We start from the raw sequence: 21,551 nt of genomic DNA, 5'->3' as shown, positions 1-21,551 counted from the left end.
GAGGGGCAGAAAGAGAGGGAAGCACAGAATCTGAAGCAGGCTCCAGGCTCTGAGCTGTCAGAGCCTGACACAGGGGCTGCAACTCATAGACTGGGAGATCATGACCTGAGCCAAAGACTGGGAGATCATGACCTCAACCAACTGAGCCACCCAGGAACCCCTAACATTTTTTAAACTGAAGGAATGTTCTTTTTAAAGATAACATTTGAACTGCTTTCTGAAATGCCATAGGATAGCACTTTGTGAGTTTAAAAGCACCAGCACCAAAGCACTACTGTACCCAGGTGATATTATTTTTATTGTTATTGGGTCAATTTTACATCATAAGTAACTGCAAAGATTATCTGTGATCGTGTATTGATATATGGCCTTAAAAACATTTAGCACTTCAGGCATTTTGTAGTGATTTTTTCCCTGCCGCCTTTTTGGTTTTCTATTTGTTGCTCACTGTTGACCCTGTCTGTTTCATCTTGGGTGTGGCCTCTAGCTCCGCCCCACCATCTGGCATCCATAGTCTCTTTCCTGTAATGAGTACTTCAAAAAAGACATTTACTAAATGAAGGGTTCAGTTTCTGAGTTATTTTGGTTATTGACTATCCTTTTTATAATTACATACTTTTAGATCTGAACAAGGTTATTTTTTTCTGCTCTCTCTTCTTAAACTAATTCTAGTACCACACAAAATTTCCCCAAATTCCAAGTGAGCAAGCCAAAAAAAAAAAAAAAATCCATTCATTTTTTTCATTCATTCAGAAATACAGTGATTGAATATCTGTCAATGCCAAGACACTTGTTTTGTTGAGGCAAATTATGCTCAGAGAGTGAGATTGTCTTTGCCAATAATTTAACACAGGTTCACTGTGGGAACTATAATTTATAATAGTAATATTTCACGAGCCAATAACATATGGGATAATGTCTCCTAATAAGCCAATAAAGAAGTAACATACTCCAAACCAATGATAGAGTCAATTACACTACTGTTTCTGGTTAAGGGGAGATGAAAGAAAGAAAGCCCAAATTTAGTTTACATAGAACTGTCTAGGAGTTGGGTCTCAGAAGAGTTGGCTTAGCTAACCAAGAGCTGACATCCAGCTGCCAGGGTAAAGTAAATGTCCCTTGTTGTTAGAGTGTGTTGCTAGGGGAATGAAGGTGCTGGTGGTGTTGGCGGGCAAGATGATCTCCTTCAAGGGCGCCGGCTCCGTTTTCACCACTCCTCTTGAGACTCACCTTGCCATGGCAGGAGCTAGTGCCCAAAGTCTTTATGTATGTGCTGCCTGAGGCTTTTGCAGAGCCATTTCGATCAGGAAAGGGTACCTTTGTCCCAACCAAATACCCCTGGTAAGTTCACACAAATTTTTGGTATGTAACATTTTTTTATTTTTTATTTTATTTTTAACATTTATTTATTTTTGAGAGACAGAAAGAGATAGAGCACAATTGGGGGAGGGGCAGAGAGAGAAGGAGACACAGAATCTGAAGCAGTTTCCAGGCTCCGCCGAGCTGTCAACACAGAGCCCAACACGAGGCTCAAACTCACAAACTGTGAGATAATGACCTGAGCCATCCAGGCGCCCTTTTAACATTTAAAAGTCCATTACATCACAGTGGCTCTTCCCTATGCTCTTATTGATACGTCCCCAGTGTAACCCATCAATAATAGATGAACCACTGAGTGCTTATTGACAGCAACCAATGTTGATGCCAACATTCTAACATGGTTTCCTCAATGTAAACAAATTCACCCTTAGTTCAAAACAACTTCACTGAAGTCACAAACAGGTGGGTTTGACATCATGACAACTAGTACACAACAGTATTGGAAGAGACTTTCAATGGGACTTGATCATTAGTCTTTCTACTTAATTATTCTGTTTTTTGAGTAGTAATGATTGAATTATTTAAAGAGTCATGGTATTACATGTAAATTTAAAGTTGACAATATAATTAATCTGTTCCCTTAGTTATTTAAGAATTTCTTTTACATACAATATAGGCACTATATACGAGTAGAAAATATCCCTTAAGTATGGCTTTTTATTAAAGAAGGGAATGCACTCTGTTGCAGCTTTCTTATGAAATTTAGCCCTTTTCCATTTGATAGGTTAAGAAATGCATGTTTGATTTAAAATCAAAATTGACAAGCACCTTTTAAAAATAAATGAAACAAATGAATAAAGTTTCAGAGGGTATAATTGTAGGTGGTAGTCACTAAAGCATTCCAATTTTTAAATAGAAGTGTGGAGATTATGATTTGGACAGCACACATTTGAGGTGCTCATAATGTGAGCTCTTGTGTATGCTTTTATATTATTATTTGTAGGAGTGGGTGTTTCTTAGAAATGGTGGGTCAGAGAGAGTGGATGAGAGCAGTGCTGGTCATCTGACTGAAGCAAACAATATAATCCGGTGTAAGCATTGCTGAAACGTGGAGAGGCCCAAAGGATCTGATATTTCACTATTGAGCCCATGGGGAGTAGGGAGCAGAGAGCCAAGGCAGTGGGGAATTAAATGCAAACCTGGGATTTTGTCTCCTGCCCTTGGCTCTCTAAGGGGGACTCTGAGGCAAAATATTGATCTTTGCTTCACCGTGGCACACAGGTGTAAGGCAGTATGCCAGATTTATCATTTTAAAGCCAATCCCCCTTTCTATGTAAAAGTGGTAACATGGTAATATCCTAAAATTGCCACTTAGATTTATTCGATATTTGGCACATTATTCGATATTTGGCACATAGATCTACCACTTCATCGAGACCTTTCAAAGAAGAGAACGTTTATTCATTAAAAAACAAAACAAAACAAAACAAAACTGATGCCTGTAGTTGATTTAAGCATAGGGATGGGGACCTTGGGTAGGCATGTGGGCATAGAAAATGTGTGGGCATCTAAAGCTGAATGATGAATTTGAAAGGAAAAGAGTTGTATGTGGGCATAGATTGATTTTTCATATCAACTTCCAAGTTTAACTGAAGTCTCTAGGAGGGTTCGCTGTTTTTAATACAGAGATATCTAAATATTGCATGTATTAAAAAATTGCTAGTCAAATAGTTCAATTCCAGTATAGGTAAGGTCCTTGCTTATATTGCATGTCTTAGGCCACTGAGTTGAGGATTTCTGAATGGTAAAGTATGTCTTGGGTTAAAGAAAGTTTTAGAATCCCTAGCTACTGTTCATTTCTCAGGGAAAATAATCATGTTTCAATGGAGCTGCTTACTTGGCAAATAAATTCAGATTGTCTTAAAGTAACTTGTTTGTTTCTTGTTTTTTTCTTAAAGTATCTTGTTTGTTTTTTGTGACATACTTCTCTCGAAAAATCCAAATATTCAAGACAAAAACAAAAAAATAAAAAGCCCTCTGCTTGAGGTGCCTGGCTGGCTCAGTCAATAGAACATGCGACTCTTGATCTTGAGGTTGTAAGTTCAAGCCCCATCTTGGGAGTAGAGATTATTTAAAAATAAAATCTTAAAAAACCACAGCCTTCTATTTAAGTTTATCTCAGTGACTAGAATTGTATGAATTACTGTAAGTTTGCTTCTCTAGAGATTGCTGTACATACCATTTGCTAAAAATATTGCTGTAGTCACTTCATCTGGTATTGAGATCAGATACGTATAATTGCATAACTGCTAATATAACTGAGTATGACTGATTATATATTTTTATTAAAAAATTATAGAGTAGACTCTCACCAAATGACACATCTTTAATTTTTATAGATTTAAAATGTTTAAGTATTTAATTTAAATTGTTTAAAGTACCTAATATTTACTTAAAATTCTTAGTTTACTCTAAACACTCAGTAGTACCATATACTAAAAACCAGTAAGTATAATTTTGCTTCAATCAGGTATATGTATAAAATAATCTGTGATTGCCCTGGCTACCATGTTAAGCGCTGGACTTATACATATAATTTTTTTTTTAATGTTTTATTTATTTCTAGGAGAGAGAGAGAGAGAGAGACAGCGTGAGCAGGGGAGGGTCAGAGAGAGAGGGAGTCACAGACTGAAACAGGCTCCAGGCTCCAAGCTGGCAGTCAGCACAGAGCCCAACGTGGGGCTCGAACCCACGAACCGCGAGATCATGACCTAAGCGAAAGTCGGACGCTTAACTGACTAAGTCACCCAGGCGCCCCTACATATAATATTTTTATTTTAACCAGAAAAATCAGATTTTATTTAAGCTTTTCAGTGATGCTGAAATGTTTTGAAATTTCTTAAAATATAACTTTTGTCAAATCATCTTATATGTTGAATCAGTATTACATAATTTGTTATATAAGCCAATTGCAATTTTTCTAGTAATTAAATGAACTAACCGAAAGATCAGAAATCCGAAGGAGTTTTGTGATTGAACTCCCCAACCCTACATGTGGAAGGGGTAGTGGGCTGTCATCCTCCTTATGTCCCTGAGTCCTTAGACTTAAGAATACAGAGTGGCTAGAGAATAAGAAAAGTTGTACACAGAAAGGATGAGGAGTGGGTATGTATCAATAAACATATTTAAAGGAAAAGTATTTTGAAATTCATGTAACAAAAGAAGCTCTGATTGTACTGTTAAGATACTAGTTTTCACTAATTATTTATTGAATCCCTTGTAGTTGGGACATTAATTCTTTTAATTAAGTAGTGACTGAGCTTTATTAAAGAATTGCTTGTAGAGCATTTCAGATTTACATTCAAAAGTACTGTGTATGATAAAAGTTCTTTAAGCCAGAGGGCAAAAGGATCGCTTATTTTAATAAATGCATTGAGTAGCATGCCGCCCTTTGATTAACACTTTGGGGATGTTACATAAAATACCATTGTGCTATATTTGCATGTAAACATTTAGGACAACCAAATGAGGTTTTCAGTTTGCTAGTGAAATGATCAATACACATACTGTCTAAAGCTGAATACATTTTTAGGCTCAAGATATGAGTGGTAGTGTTCAGAGGAGGTGGGTAAGGAGGCCTTTGCTGAAGATGGAGGAACTCATCATAGCTGTAGGAAAAAAAAAAAAAACATGAGTAAATAATAAATTGGGGTTTTATTTATAGATGCCCTGTGAAGATTTTTTTTTTAGTTTAAGTGGGACCGGATGTTTCTGTTTACAAGATTAATATTCAACCGCACTTGAGATGGGTAAGCATATTTTAACATGACAGGCATTAATGTCTGTAATGAAAGCCAGAGACTTTCAAACAAACAAGTGATGACTGTCCGCAGGAGTGGCATAAGTAGGACCCTAGTAAATAAGTTCCTACAGTGTTTCTTAGAGGCTAACTGTGGTTAATTTTTAAGCTCTCTCCTAGACAACAGGTTTTGTATCTCTTTGCATTTAGATATCATGTGCCATGGATAAGCATATATCTCCATACTGATAACATTTTTGTATACCCAGAGGAATATAGGTCAAACGTAATTGCTCAATATTAGAACCTAAGTGAAATTTAGTGAAAAGTCACCAGCACTTCCTTTTACATATCCCTTAACTGTCTATTGAGAGGAAGGATCAGATTTCAGAGTAATTTTATTTACTGACCATGGCATTGCTTTTGTATTTTTTAGCTGGTATATTATAGCCTAACACTAGCATATTCTATTTTTTATTTCTTAAAGACAGAGCCTTGTCTTCCAAAGCCACCTGAACAATGAGATAGTTATCATATACTTTAGGCAAAAGAAAGCTGTGTTTGCATCTAAGAGTTTACAGGAACCTAGACATAAAGTAGATAAACACATTTTTCCCCCTTATATATTACATTGCCTCTCATTTTCTTTAACTTTTGTTCTTCAGTTTTGCAGTTTAATGCTTTTTTTCCCCAGGCATCTCAAGGAAAACTGATATATATATCTGTAGAGGTATCTCTCTCTTTCTCTCTCTCTCTCTCTCTCTCTCTATATATATATATATCACATGGTAATCTCTTTAGAGTCTGGATCTGCTAATACTTGTTTTATGTCGCCCACTTCTCCCCGCCTTGTGTTAAATACAGAACATAGTAGGTGCTTACTAGGTGCTTGATGACTGATTGGTTGATTGATATGGTTTGATTAGAATAGTCGTTTGTGACATGTACAAATGTCCACGAGGGAGAAATGGAGTGCCAGTTTATGGAGGTCAGGCCAGAACGTGTTTTAAGTTGTGTTTGACATGTGATATCCTTAAGCTGTCTCTTAACATGTGTCAAAATAAGTATCTTAGACAGCCCTGGTGCAGACAGTAGCCACATGAAATACGGGACAAGAGCTGTTTCTGTACAGATTCTGATTACAGAGCAGGATGGAATAAACGTGTCTGGACTTGCAAAGATAGTGCATCTGCTATAGTTGATTGACATTGTGGAGCATGTTTGAGGGGGTGGGATTTAAACTGCCTGGTGTTCTGTATGTATGCCTTTAATTATGGTATAGATCAGTGAATCTCAATCTGAATTTCACATCAGTTCACCCCAAGTTTCTTTAAAACCATACCACTGCCCGGGCCCTATCCTATACAAGTTAAATAAGAATTTTTAGACATTGCACCTCAGCATCATTTACTTTTAAAAGTGAGTCCAGTGTGCCATCAGTTTTGAGACAGCTTGGAGTTTTGTGGGAACCGAAGTTGGAGAAAAAGAAAGATTACAGAATATATTTTTCACTCTCCCTATTTTCCTATTTCCTTGAGAAGGATGCATCATGGTCCAATCATCATCTAGTATAAACCATTTGTACAGTTTTAAATGTTCTAGTATCCATATTAAAAAATAAAAGAAAGAGGTACAATTTTTAAAATTTTTTAATGTTTATTTATTTTTGAGAGACAGAGCACAAGTTGGGGAGGGGCAGAGAGAGGGAGACACAGAGTCTAAAACAGGCTCCAGGCTCTGAGCTGTGAGCACAGAGCCCAACGCGGGGCTCAAACGGCAGAACAGTGAGATCATGACCTAGGCCGAAGTCGGATGCTTAACTGACTGAGCTGCCCAGCGCCCCAGTACAATTAATTTTAATACATTTTATTTAGCCCAATAATAAATCTTATTTCAACATGTAATCCACGTACAAATATTAGTAAGATATTTTACATTCTTTTTCTTGTATCAAGTGTTCTAAATCCAGTTCATATTTTGTAGGCTTGCAGCTCATCTCAGTTTGGACCAAGCGCTTTTCAAGTGTTCGGCCACCATATGTTACTAGTCAATTGGACAGAACAGATTTACAGGGTAAAGTGCCAGAATACAAACCAGGAGACCTGAAGTTTAGTGTTGGGTTTGCCACTGAGTAATCGATTACTCTGACCTTGTCTAATTCACTTATCCCCACTCCGGACCTCAGTTTCCTCTTATTTCATATGAAACTGTCAGGAGTCAGTTTAAATTACAACTTCTCTAATTTTGAGTTTTCTAATTTTGAGTTATTACGAATTTTCTAATTTTGCTCCAAAGAACTCCAGGACTTTGTGAGCATACCTTAATGGTCATCATCGGGAAGAAGAAAGGCAAGTGAGCACTTTAGGCTCTTTTTCGTTTGGATATACTTGAGGTGTCATTATTATTATTTTTTTTTTTCTAAAAAAAATAAAGCAAAACAAAGGTTTGAAAAAAAACAGGAGGCTAAATGTTTTCTTCATCTGTGATTTTTACTTTGGCTCAGGTCATGATCTCACAGTTTGTGGGTTTGAGCCCCATGTTGGGCTCTGTGCCGACAGCTTGGAGCCTGGAGCCTGCTTCAGATTCTGTGTCTCCCTCTCTCTCTGCACCTTCCCCACTCACTCTCTGTCTCTCAAAACTGAATAAATGTTACAAATAAATAAATAAATAAATAAATAAATACTACTCCAAAAAGAGGTCAGGCAGCAGGTGTCCTGCTCTCCTAATGAAGGTATCACCATGGTAGTGACTTTTGGATATCTCCCATCAAATAGTAGGCATATCTTTAATAGTGTCTACTCTGGGTTGGATTTGAGGAACAGAAATCTCAAATACCTAGATCTACCCCAGAGTGAGAGCAGATCACTTATGGCTACCGATCTCGCCCAAATCATAAGAGGAGACCCCTGACTTTTTCAAGAGCTGTGGTCCCCAAGGTCAGCCAGAACGTAGGGCTAGAATAACTCTGGCTACCAGGCTTTTCTGAGTTGGAATGTGTTTCTCTCTGATGGACAAATAATTGGCAACAACTTCAGTAATTATTACATAGATGCCAATATTGGATACACATGATTATAGTTCCCAGGCTAGTAACCTTTCTCTGTATCAGGTAGATGAACACTCTGGTGGTATCAACAAATACAAAAAAAGAAAAAAATGATATATCCTGTTCATTGGAAATCAGGCAGATTTCCACCATCAATGACATGAGAATAGAGTTCTGGTCCAGTATATTGTTTGCCTTTAAAGCCGTTCGTGTAATTTGCTTGAAGTCATTTGAGGAGGTACATACCCTAAATTTTAGCTACTTTGCTGTTTTATTTGAGAAAAAAATAGTGACATTGAGTGGGAATTGTGGAGTGAAAAAAGTTGAGAGTGATTCTGTCTACTTTTAGGATACTTCTAAGAAGACTATTATAACACCATATAACATACTTAGTGGGCAATTATAAGAAAATTGTTTCAGAAAGAGTCAGCCAGATATCAACAGATATTTCTAAATTTTATCAGCATGCAGAAATTTAACTCCTTCTTCAGTCCTGACATACTCCTGTACCAACAAAAGCGACTTGTAATACTCAAAGCAATGGAGGGAGGGGTAACTACAATTTTATTATATCAGGTGTAGCCATTTTTATGAGTTCATGAAAGGCATGTTTTCTAAGCACATTGGATCTTTGGTCTAAGTAGTTTTTGCTTAGTGTTTAGCACTTTCTGAGTGTCGGATTCTAGGTGAACAGAGAAAGCAAATAAATGTGACCTTTGTAAGGCTGGTATTTTCTTTATGAAGCGAAAGCATGCACAGATTCACAAATATTAGCCCACTCTTATTTTTGTCCCAGAAAACTCTCTGGCTTACGACATCTCTGCATTCAAGCCTTGGCATCATTGCTGCACATCTCGGTTCCCTGGGGGCCTTACCATCTGTTGAACCGGTAAAGAGCCCCATCTCATCAGTTTCCCTATCATCCAGTTGGAAACGGAGCCCTCTGGTTGGCCTTTTCCCTCTCTTTTCACTCCTGTTTATTTGAAACCAGCTCCTATATTTCAGAGCAGGTGGCTTTACCTTAGCCAGTTACCTAGGATTAGCAATTACTGGAAGGTAAAAGATGGGCATAGAAGCGGGAACATCTGTTATTGCAGTGATCTTGGCATTGGAGAGAGCCTAGGGACCTGGAGAAAGTCTAGTTCATGAAGGTGATGCTCCTCTGGAGCTCCCTTTTTGCCTCTTACCTTCTAAAGATTTGACTCTTCCAGGTTTAACCCTTTGATCTATCTCAAGTTTAAGAAGGCCAGCTAGTTTATGGGTGGCAGAGACCCACTGCCTTTATAAGCCAGACAGCAAAGCAGCAGACCCTGCTATGCTCCTAGGATTCTTGCCTGAGAATTTTAAACCTTCACAGTTGTCCAATTCCTATCTTGGGAATTCACTCAAAAAAAAAAAAAAAAAAAAGTCCACTCATAGCCATACTCCATGCATCCTTTTGAAGTTTCTTCCTTTCCATTCCCCAGTATATATCTGGGAAATTTGGAGGAGTTGCCAGATAAGATATTTTCTAATTTCAAACCATACAAAAAGACCCACGTAAATAGACGGGGCCATTGGAATGTTCCCATGTTTTCTTACCAAGGATATCTGTTAGGTAAGGAAAAGTAGGGCAGGCAAAGGAACAATATGAACAAAATCCCCAAATGCCTGAAGTCTAATGACCTAAATTCCTCTTTTTTTTTTTCTCCTCCTTGTTTAGTTCTTGCATTTTCTCTTATTATCCCCTATGCTTTGGCTTTCTGCATTTTGTGTTTTATTTTACATCATGCTTTTGTATTGTGTATCCATTCTACTCTAAGCTGCCCAAAATAATTTTTGAAAATAAAAACAGTCTTTATAAGAAACACTTTCAGGGGCACCTGGGTGATTAAGCGTCCAACTTCGGCTCAGGTCGTGATCTCATGGTCTGTGGATTCGGGCCCCATGTCGGGCCCTGTGCTGACAGCTCAGAGCCTGGAGCCTGCTTCAGAATCTGTGTCTCCTGCTCTCTGCCCCTCTGCTGCTCACACTCTGTCTCTCTCTCAAAGATAAATAAACATAAAAAAATTTAAAAAAACACCTTTCAGTATTTGTTAGAATTTCAATTAAAAAAAAAACGATCTCCTCATGACTTTACAATTTTTAAGCCCTGTCTTAAGTTCTTTTTGAGAAACCATGTAGAGTAGTTGTGGACACAGGCGATCCGGCATCAGACTGCTGGAGTTTATACTCTTTGGGTCTACATACAAATCACCAGGTGATCATCTTGGGCAAAGAGCTTAATGCTTTTACACTTCAAGCTTCTTCCCCACAGTAATGTTATGAGGACTAAGTACATTTATATGTAAACACATGTACATATGTCTTACTCATCTTACACCTTTACTGTTGTGTCGGCCTTTATTACCCAAACAATATCTGGCATAAAAGAAACACTCTATAAATGTTAGCTACTAATATTACTATGTACTCTAGTTATTATAACAACGCTCAGATAGATGTAATCCCCAATCTGCAGGTGAGGTAACGTAAGCCAAAGGAGGCTATTTCACTTGCCCAAGGTCATAAAACTGGTAAGCGTACAAAGCCAAGGTTTGCACTCAAATTCATCTGACCACAAAAGCCTCATGCTTACCTGCTGAGTCTACTTCTGCCACTTCACTTTGACAGCTTAGTAAATAGATATGCTTGGATTATTAAGAAAATCAAGTTATATCCATTAGTACTGGTTCATTTCCTGATTTTTCTTTGCTTTTAAGTACTTAGAATTTCTCTTGAATAACGAATCCATGCTGTTAGATTGCACAGAATTTTTGCTATAGATCTACCATAAAACTTACTTCTTTGAGAGACACTTTTAAGAAATAAAGGGTCTAGGTTTCTTTCTTAATAGCAGTGTTCTTCCTAAAAGAGGAACCATTATATGGAGATGTTCTTTTGCACATGGCATAATGCACATGGCAGAGGAAAGTTTCATGAAGCTGGTCCTTTGAGATGTTTCTAATAGATCTGAGTTGTTTTCCAGTAATGAACCCTCATATGAAATAGACAAACAATGACTTAAGCCTCAGTGAAGGGGCTTATTGGCCATTTATGAGAAATTTAACCTTCAAGATATCCTCTCTAACAGTGAATCTTTGGATGTCCTGGAACATTGTAGTTTAGTGAATATCCTCCAACTGAATGAGTGAATGAATGTATTTATAGATGTGAAGAATGGCAGTAGCTTTAAGAGAGCTTCTTAACTGTTGAGGTATGGGGATATGGGCGAAAGAGAGAATGGTTGGTTCTGAGTCTGAGTGGTAAGTTGAGTTTGTCATTATATCATATTTCTAAATACCTATGTCTCCTCCCTGACACCATATTGTCCTTCAGTGTTCAAGATGTCCCTTTGGTACATGCACACATGAATCCTGATTTCCTGTTTAATATTCAGTTCATTTTTACCTGTTTGCTCTCAGATTCTTGCTTTCTTCTTAAACAGTGAGTCAATCAGTTTACTCAGAGGTGTGACTTTAGTTGGAGGGGTACATCTGGTCTGGCAGACCTTTTCCCGGTGGAGAAACATCATCTCCTGAGTTAGTTATGGTTGGATGTATAGAAACTATTTTCTTTGTTGAATCGATTATTGCCTAACAGAAACATCTCTTTCTTTTCGCTTTATTAAACTTAATCTGGATGTCCTATATGCAAGAGACAGGTACTGGGTGAATCAGCAAGTGATTCCTTTCAGCAATCACATTGCATCCAGAATCAAAGAAAGAAGCCAATCTTTACTTTTTGGTAACCCTTGATTATATTTTAATATGGGAACTTTTAAAACACTCCAGTAAGTGGTTAGTGATAGAGGTATTTGGCGGTTATTATTGAAACTGCTATTGGGTTTGGCTAATATAATAATTTGAGTTTTTCCCTTTCAGCTGTCCCCTTTCCTCCGAGTCACCGGCTTACAGCAAAAGAAGTATTCGATAACGATGGGAAACCTCGTGTGGATATCTTAAAGGCACATCTCATGAAGGAGGGCAGGCTGGAAGAGAGTGTTGCTTTGAGAATAATAACAGAAGGGGCTTCAATTCTTCGACAGGAAAAAAATTTGCTGGATATCGATGCACCAGTCACAGGTAAGTCTTCAGGATGGAACTGCCCACTTATAGCCATACTTTGTTTTTAACATCAGATCAAAAAAATCCTAGATTCCAGTGAGTCTTCAAATACAGTATTCACCTTACTCCTTAAGGGTCAAATGTGTCCATTAAGAACTAAAGCTATTATAATTATTTTTATTTCATGTTTTGAATACCTAAATGGTTGTGATGCTTTAAAAAAGGGTTGTGTGACTCAGAGGTGATGAAGATAATACTTTACTTTGGAGGTCATCTTGTTTGTCTGTGGAAACACTAACTGGCACAGGGAACACAGGATGTTCCTCGGGAAAGATTAGATGATGTACACTGAGATTTCCACAGTGGTTGAGTACATGACTCAGTGGTTCTCAAAATGCCATCTCCAGACTAGCATTATCATCTCATTCCTTGGAAACTTGTTAAAATGTAAATACTTGGGCCTCACCCTGAACGACTAAATTGTATTCTCTGGGGTGAGGCCACAGTCTGTTTCATCAAGTCCTCTAGAAGTCTCTGATGCACATTCAAGTTTGAGAACCACTGAAGTTTGGGGAGAGGCCAAATTTCACGCCTTAGAGTATTTGTTGCCTAGAAAATGTCTTTACTATGTTGAGTTTTTTGATCTGTTGCTTCTTATGGGAGGATACATATTTTGCATGAGTGTAACTTCTCTTAGTCCATAAAAATGAAATCTTGTCAAAAAATATGTGGTGTACAGGGTCAAATGTTAGAGACTTCTGATCCATTCTCTGTGGAGTTTGCTAAACTCATAAGTTTTCATTTTTCAAAAAGCTAAGAAAACCTTTATTTTCTCCTTAATTATTACCATTCTGGCAAAAGAAAAAATTTAGACACAGAATATTGTCCTTTTCAAAATAATATGATATTTTAAACTATTTCACTTATTCTACTGATTGCCTCTTTTTTCCAAATCTGTATTACTTATGTGGTTGGACTTCAAAGGTATATTTGAGTGTTACTATTAAGAGAAAGACAAGGTCTCTAGAATATCAGACCAGATCTTCCTTGGTCATAATGCCCCTAGTGGTTCTTATTTCAAAGAAATGGACAGTCTTTGTTTTATTTTTGGGTGGCAATTCAATTCAAAAGAATAATACGTTTGGGGCCAGGCCACTGCTCTAGAAATTGACTATAAATTCCACTTATAAATCAATGATAAAATATTAGCTTTAAATACAATCTTTATTATTAACCTTATTTGTTTTTATTAAAAAGGAATGAATGGCTTGATACTTTACTATGAGTTTACTTTTTCTCCATCTCACATAATAACATGGGACTTCTAATGAAGAATTCATGTTAACTTCACTAATGAGCCCAGGGGGTGGTAATGGAAGTGATAATTATAACTTAAAGAAACATGAAAATAGATATTTAGGTCAATCAATGTATTTTCTGGGATGCAGTCAGCTCTTCTGTTTAATTAGGCTCTGTCCTGAAGGAACACAAAGAGGAGATTCTAGAAGAGCCACATTTATGATGTTTTGTCCTAGAAACCTTCTGGAGTCCATGGACTAATTGCCCCCATGTTCAATACACATTGGACACATTGAGGTTTCTCTCTTTCTAGTGAGAGCCTAGCTGATGGTTTGGCAAAGTTTGGGACATAGATATGAATAGACTGGAAATCAGGACTCAATTATGTATAACTTTCCCTGGGGGAGAAAAAAAAACAACAACAAAGCTTTTTAGATAGTGATAGAGACAGCTATGGAGATACCACAGAATATGTAGCACTGGTGAAATATAATCCAAGCAGGAAAAACGTGTCTCTAGAAGAGTGTTTATATTTCATAACAAAGGCAGGATCCCAAAGAACCTCCAATAGATTCCATTGTAGTGATCTCTTTTCCTCTTTACTGGGAACATAAGGATGTGGATCATAGTGACAAAGGGGATAGAAAAAAATGATTTCAACATTTGGGTAAAAGGGAAAAAGCAAAAACCTTTTGCATATAATCCACCAGAAAGCTACAGTTACGGCTTCATTTTCCTAATCCATGAGATTCTGAGCAAAAGCTGAAACATGCAGAATTGCAAAATGAAAGCAGCATATACTGATCAGAGAAAATTACAATCTCTTTGTATTTCAAGATACTTCTTACAAGACTCTGAACCAACAGTGTCAGATTTATTTCTAAATTTAAAATATTTGTTGCTTGGATGACGGAATCAGTAAGGTTGTACTTTTGTTACCAATACTGGGCTATGCAATGAAAGGCATAGTTCACATTTAAAAATCTTCCAGATAGAGTGTTCTCTATGTAGTTCAGAACTCCATACTTAGGAAAGATGGAGAACTTAATTCAAAGAGAGAAGAAAAGGAGAAGGAGAAGAAGGAAAATAATAAAGTTAAAAGTTACAAATGAGAACCTGTGAAAAAGGGTAAGAGGAAGGAAGTGAGGACTTTCAACATAGTGGGGAAAGCAGGAAACCTGACAACATGGTGGTTTTCGAGTAGTATTAGAAATAGTCTCTCACATGCTTGCATGAGATTCCTGAAAATGGTGAGGGGAGGGAGTCCTGGTAGAAACTGACCAGTAACTTCTTATGTGGGATTCAACTTTAAGTGGAGTAGGGAGGTAAGCTCTCAAAATGGAACAAATGGCAAATATTTTGTAATTATACATGAAAGCCCCTCCCTCACTTTTCCTCTATTTCCCCCTACTCCTAATTTTTGTTCGTAAAAATATTTCACTTTCAAATGTTTAGAGAAAAGTCATGCTAACATCTGTGCCATGGCTTGCCCCCATTTTGAGAAAAACCTTGACATTAGCACTCTGGTTATTTGACATCTGGGCACGATTTCATTCTTTTAGTGGGTCTTTAATGTTTTAATGTACAGAGCTGCTCACGTCACCTTCCCTCCACTTGAAGTGTTTGCAAAGTAATGAAAGGCTTGCATTGAATTAGGATTTTTTCCCGCTTTCAAATTCTGTACATTTTTCTTTGGGCAGAAGAACAAGGAAGCTGCCTAGTCCCAATCTGAACCCCTCACATGTGTTCCTTTAGAGGAGATACCACACTGTGTACCTTGCCCTCCTGGAGGTAGATTTAGATAAACCAGTAACCTTCTCCATGGGAGTAGAGGTGACGATTAGCCTTGGGTCCCCCATCTAAACAGAGGAGGTATGAGGCGCATTTTGCTCTTTTGTCTGAACTAACTTGCCTGGTTAGAATGGTAGCTGTTTTAGAGATTTAATTTAAAGAATGTGTTTCTGTGTTGGAGGCATTTTGTCAAGGAAAGTATTTCCCTTCTTTGATTTTTAAAAAATTTTTAAAAATATTTATTTATTTTGAGGGAGAGAGAGAGACAGGGTATGAGCAGGGAAGGGGCAGAGAGAAAAGGAGACACAGAACCAAAGCAGGTCCAGGCTCTGAGCTGTCAGAACAGAGCCCGATGTGGGGCTCAAGCTCATGAGCCATGAGATCATGGCCTGAGCTGAAGTCAGATGCCTAACCTACTGAGCCACCCAGGAGCCCCTCTTTGATTCTTTTTTTTTTTTTAATTCAGTTGAATTTATCTTTGTTTACTTGTAATACTCAAATGGAACATTAAAACATGTGACCAAATATCAGTGTGGTAACTTGCTTTGGCCTGAATGTTTGGGATCCCCCCCTCCACTGCCGGCCCAGTATTCAGATATTGATGCACTAATCCCCAATATGAGAGCATTTGGAGGTGGGCTTTGGAGAGGTTATTAGGTTTAGAGGAGGTCATGAGGGCAGAACCCCCATGATGGAATTAGTGCATGTATGAGAAGAGGAAGAGATGAGAGCTCTCTTTCTCTCTCTCTCTCTCCTCCACCTGACAGACGATACAATAAGAAGATGGCCTTCTGTAAACCAGAAATAGGGTCCTCACCAAACACTAAATATATGCCAGCACCTTGATCATGGACTTTCCAGTCTCCAGAACTGTGAGAAATGTTGTTAAAGGTACCCTATCCACAGTGTTATGTTGAAGCAGCCCAGACTAAGATACCATTCATTTTGGGAATTTTATTTAATGACTATTTATTGAACATTTACCTTGTATAGGTGGTGTGGGTTATACATAGATGTATAAGACCCAGTGTCTGCTCTCTAGGGGGTCAGACCAGGATAACTAAAAAAGATAATTTGCCCAAAGATATGTATATCAAATTGTTGATGAAATTACAAGATATCTAGATTTATTTAAGCCAATTAAGAAGTATCAGATGGATATAGTTAATTTAAATCCAAAAACCCTTCCTATCTTCTAAATGGCTGAAGTTTCCCTGAGGGGACCCACTGATTATTAAGTTTTTTTTTAATGTTTTATTTATTTCTGAGAGAGAGAGAGAGAGAGAGAGAGAGAAACAGCATGAGCAGGGGAGGATCAGAGAGAGAGGGAGTTACAGAATCTGAAACAGGCTCCAGGCTCTGAGCTGGCAGTCAGCACAGAGCCTGACACAGGGCTCGAGCCCACGAACTGTGAGATCATGACCTGAGCCGAAGTCGGACACTTAACCGACTGAGCCACCCAGGTGCCCCGGGACCCACTGATTATTATATCCCATCTTTGAGTGAAAGAAACAGTTAAATAGCTACGATCCTAACTATATTGATTAGTGATTGGGAAATCTTTTAGAAGGTTAGGAACTATTGATGATAAGCATATGAAGTGGAGTCCTTGACCACAGTACTCAAAATCTAGTTGGGGAGTCAGATACAAGAACAGATAATCACTAAATCATTGGTTGAAAACAGTAATGGAGGTGCCTACGAGCTAGTGTGGGAACTTAGAAGAAGGAACATAGGAAAACCAAGAACGTTTTTGACAAGATTACCTGATATTTGAACTGGATCACATCTGAGAAGTAAAATTTTACTACATGAAAAAGCTAGGGAAGGACATTCGGCGCCAAGACAACAGCATGTTAAAGGCACTGGTGTTTTTGGGAAAGTGGTTAAGACATGTTTTTGGTTTGCTGTGGAAACTGGGCTCTCAGGAGGATGTGAGGGGTGAGGGTGGGGCGAGACAGAGGTCAGAAGGTCAGGTTTGCATGTGAGTCTCTCATAGGCAGCACTGAAACGTTCCGAGACTGTTGTCTGGGCACCGGAGAGTATAGGGGTCTTTGATCCCAAGTTACATAATCAGATTTCATCCTGGAATGATGAGTGGAATGGAGAAGGAACTCGGGAGAGGCTTTGGTTAGGAACCTCTCATACTTGCCCAGGGAAGCCAAGATGATGCCTTTGACAGGGTAGGAGGATTGGATATGATTTTTAATACAGCTCTTTTGAAAATGCTAGTTAATACCCATCTTAAAACATCAGATTAGTTTGTGCTTAAAAATCAGTATTGACTAAAGACTTCTTGAACAGGAGAAGATGGTTTATACAAGGATCCAGCTTACTACATTCCTCCTTGAAGTTCTCATACTTTCCGGTTTTCCCTTTGACTTAGCAGAGAACAGTTCCCTCATTTAGAAAAGCAAAAGCAGACCAGAAGCTTAGGTTTTTGAAGAAGAGTGATTTAGAACTCCCGTTTCTGCTCCCTGGGCTGAGGGGAGAGGCCAGCATCAACTGGCCAGACTGCTAATCTCTCTAGTTTGTCTGTTTCCTGCACAGGGGGATTTGTCCCTGGGGCAGCAAAGGGTTCCCTCAGTGGCTGTGCCTGCCATTTAGCATGTCAGCCAGTTGCCAGGAGAACCCTCTGGCTTTGTTCCTGGATGTGAGAGTGGACCAGTGGCCAAGTTTAAGGTCATGGCATTCCTTCCCTTACAGCAGCTGACGTCAATTAGGAGAATTCCCCATGCCTTTACTCTGGGGAGAGTTAAGTGGGGATAAGAATTCAGTGTCTTTTGAGACCTAAAAGATCAGTGTTTATTCTCTTCATACTATCATTTGTCACTATCAAAGCCTAACATGGCCTTATTTTGTATGGAGATAAAATATTACTTCTGGGGCATTTTGCCCACTTAGATTTCAGGGGCCAAAGCTTTTGGGCCTTTCCTGCAGCCAGAGGCCTATTTTGGTACCCAGCCCACTGCTGGCAGTCAGCACATTTCAGCCCCAGCCTGTGGTAGTAGCACATCATTTTGAAGTCTTTATTCCCCTTAATTTTGACCCTTGATTTAAAAAAAAAAAAATTAATGATAATGTTGGTAAAAGGTCACTGCATGAGAGCCAGAGCCCTTTTCCCTGAAGTGTTTACCTCTCTGGGTTTGCAAGGTTGGTCTTAGGAAACCCCTCTGAAAAATGAGAAAAGGGAGTCTCAGAACTTTGAGTTGGGGTTCCTCAGAACTGAGTGTGGGTGAGAATCACCTGAAGGGCTTTATAAAACACAGATCGTGGAGTCCACCCTCCAGAGTTTCTGATTTAGCACGTCTGCAAGTGTGCTGAGACTTCAAAATCCTAACAGCTTTCCAGGTGCTGATGATACTCTTGATCTGGGGCCACACTTTGGGCACCGCTGGTTTAAGTGACTGGTATGAAGTCTCATAGCTAGTAAGTAAACTGAAAACCTTGTTTGGAACAGGCATCCATCTGCATACCTGCTGCTTAGCTTTAATGATATATTACATACACTATTCTACCTCTGTACAAGGTTCAAAACAATCAGGCACTTTCAGTTCATTTGACTAGAATTTATTCTTGCTTATCACCAAAGAAAACATGCTAAGAATGCAATTAAAGGTTCTGGAGAAATAGAAAAAATATGTTGATGGTTGATTAGAATTGTTTATATTTTATATAAAAATGTATTGCTGTAATACAAGGTGGGGTGCGAGGCGAAACAATGGTGCTTAGCGTATTTGGGGCACAGAATTTATACAGCTTTTCTCAGTGGAAAATCTTTGTGGTACTTTTCTTTACAAGCTCTCTGATAATTGACTGTGGAAAGCTACTGTGGAAAGCTGGGAAAGTTTATAAAGGAAAAAAAGAGGAAGACTGAGATCAAAAGCATCTTTAATTGTTTGGTAATGAATACAGTATTCTATTAAGAATAGCTGGACCATAGTGATCCAGCACACCTGTGCAACGAACAAGTCGGTAACAGTCTGTTAACATCAGTAAACATGTAACACCACCCAGAGCAAGCATTTGACAGTCATCACAACTATACCTTAATTACCATGAGCAGATATTTTGCTTTAAGATGCAGCATACCCTGTCCTTTTCAGTTTGCCAGGAATCGGTACTTTTCACAAATAGTGTTTTAGCACCCTTGATAAGGCAATCCTGTAGTTGTTTTCATAGATACATAACAGTCTCTCAAGATATTATCCTTAAACTCTGAAACTTATCCTTGCAATAATAATATTCTGATGGTTTGGGAGAAGTTTGAAATATATTCATGTATTATAATCACCATTACTGTGGCCTTAAGAGAAGGAATATTTCAGATAATGCTGGAATCCTTCCAGATAAGGGAAGAGCATTTTTCCCGGGTACCTCCAGGGAAAAATATAGGTACTCTTCCTTTGGTCGAGGTGGATTATGTACATGTATCCAATCTCCTCTCCTGTTACATTTCTTATTGATCTGTCCCTAATCATTTCAGACTCTACTGATTTTTACTTCCTTATGAGCCAGTACTGTTTACAGGTTTTAATGGACATTCCCAAATACTGGTCACCGACTGGGACTGGTTTATGACAAAGTTTTTGTTGGACCAAAGTGAAATTAATTGTCTTTTTCACTTTAGTAAGAAAGCTTTCTTTTTGTATATGAAACAAAGGTGATAGTAGATGGTAATTGTTTTTTTATAGCTTTTTGGGGAATGAATTAATGATTTATTTTGTGGGAAAGCTAATATTTAAGTTCTTGTTTCTTCTCAGTTACTGTTATAAACATTGTAACACTTAGTTTTTACTCTTAGTTTTAACTCTTAGTTTTCATACAACCTTATGAAGGAAGTACTGTTATCAGCTCCATTTTACAAATGAGGAAACTGAAGCTCAGTGAAGTTGAGTATTGTATCTAAGTTTATTCAACTAAAAAGTGTCAGAACTAGTATTAAAGCCCAGACAGTTCAATTGTGTCTCTTCTCATTTTATTTGGGGATAGGAGTTGACTTTCCAGGTCCACAGAATCATTAAATCTGGGAATATTCATAATGTGACATTTAATGGTGTTGTACTGATTTTTTTTATTGTTTCATGCTGCTATTCCATTAAATGTTAACATCCGAGAACATAGATCTTGTGTTATGGTTTGTGAATGTTCCTCTGTTTCAATATAATTGTAATGTAAATGCACTGCTGATTTGCACATTGAGAACTTTGAAAACAGTATAATGGAAACCAAAAGGCACCGCTACAACAGAATATGTGTCCATAGATGTGTGTGCCAGTATAATAATTTATTATTATTTTAAAATTTTTTAACATTTATTTATTTTTGAGAGAAAGAGATAGAGCACGAGCAGGGGAGGAACAGAGAGAGAGGAAGACACAGAATCCGAAACAGGCTCCAGGCTCTGAGTTGTCAGCACAGAGCCTGATGCAGGGCTTGAACTCAAGAACTGTGAGATCATGACCTGAGCCGAAGTTGGGTGCTTAACTGACTGAGCCACCCAGGTGCCCCTGTAATCATTGAAATTACCAGTTACCTCTTTATTCTGTTCTTTTCTCCTGAAGTGCTGTTTGTTTCATGTCTTAAGTGAAGCATTTTGGACACATGAGATACTGGAAAAATAAAATAGATGAGCTTGTCAGAAGCAGTTTCTCATTGAAGAATCTCTGGTTTAATTAGTGGATTAGTGAAAGAAAAATACTATTAAATTTTGAGGCAGCTGTTTTGCTAGTATTTAAAATGACTGTCTTGGGGCACCTGGGTGGCTCAGTTGGTTAAGCATCTGACTTTGGCTCAGGTCGTGATCTCACAGTTTGTGGGTTTGAGCCCTGCGCCGGGCTCTGTGCTAACAGCTAGCTCAGAGCCTGGAGGCTGCTTCAGATTCTGTGTCTCCCTCTCTCTCTGATCCTCCCCTGCTCATGCTGTGTGTGTCTCTCTCTCTCAGAAATAAATAAAAACATTTTAAAAGATGGATATCTTGGCATATAAAATTTATTATTTAAAATGTTAAATACTTTCATGCATACATTCTTGCTAATGTTAAAATATATTCCCTGATTAAAGGCCTTTAGGTGGTTCGGTCCTGGCCTGGCTTTTGAAGGGGTGGGGAGGTTGCCAATAGCTTGTCCCTCTATTGCTTTGTCCAGCTTTCCACCGGCATCAGTGAGTGAACATTGTCTCATGAAATAATGTGAAAGTCCTTGAAGAGGTT

General features: G+C 38.3%; 1 protein-coding gene across 2 annotated transcripts in view; it reads left to right on the top strand.

Annotated features, from left to right (window-relative positions):
* The window catches only part of PPP3CA (protein phosphatase 3 catalytic subunit alpha), a 320,335-nt gene that overhangs the window by 146,098 nt on the left and 152,686 nt on the right, over window positions 1–21,551 (top strand). For both annotated transcript variants that reach the window (XM_077755739.1, XM_077755738.1), the window contains exon 2: window positions 12,068–12,268. In XM_077755739.1, coding sequence (XP_077611865.1) covers window positions 12,160–12,268 — 109 coding nt within the window. In that variant the 5' untranslated portion in view covers window positions 12,068–12,159. The remainder of the gene's footprint in view (window positions 1–12,067; window positions 12,269–21,551) is intronic.

The sequence above is a fragment of the Crocuta crocuta genome, unplaced genomic scaffold (assembly GCF_008692635.1).
Source record: "Crocuta crocuta isolate KB4526 unplaced genomic scaffold, BGI_CrCroc_1.0 scaffold92, whole genome shotgun sequence".
Lineage (NCBI taxonomy): Eukaryota > Metazoa > Chordata > Mammalia > Carnivora > Hyaenidae > Crocuta > Crocuta crocuta.
Note: the sequence above shows the minus strand (reverse complement) of the source record. Positions and strands in the feature narration are given on the sequence as shown.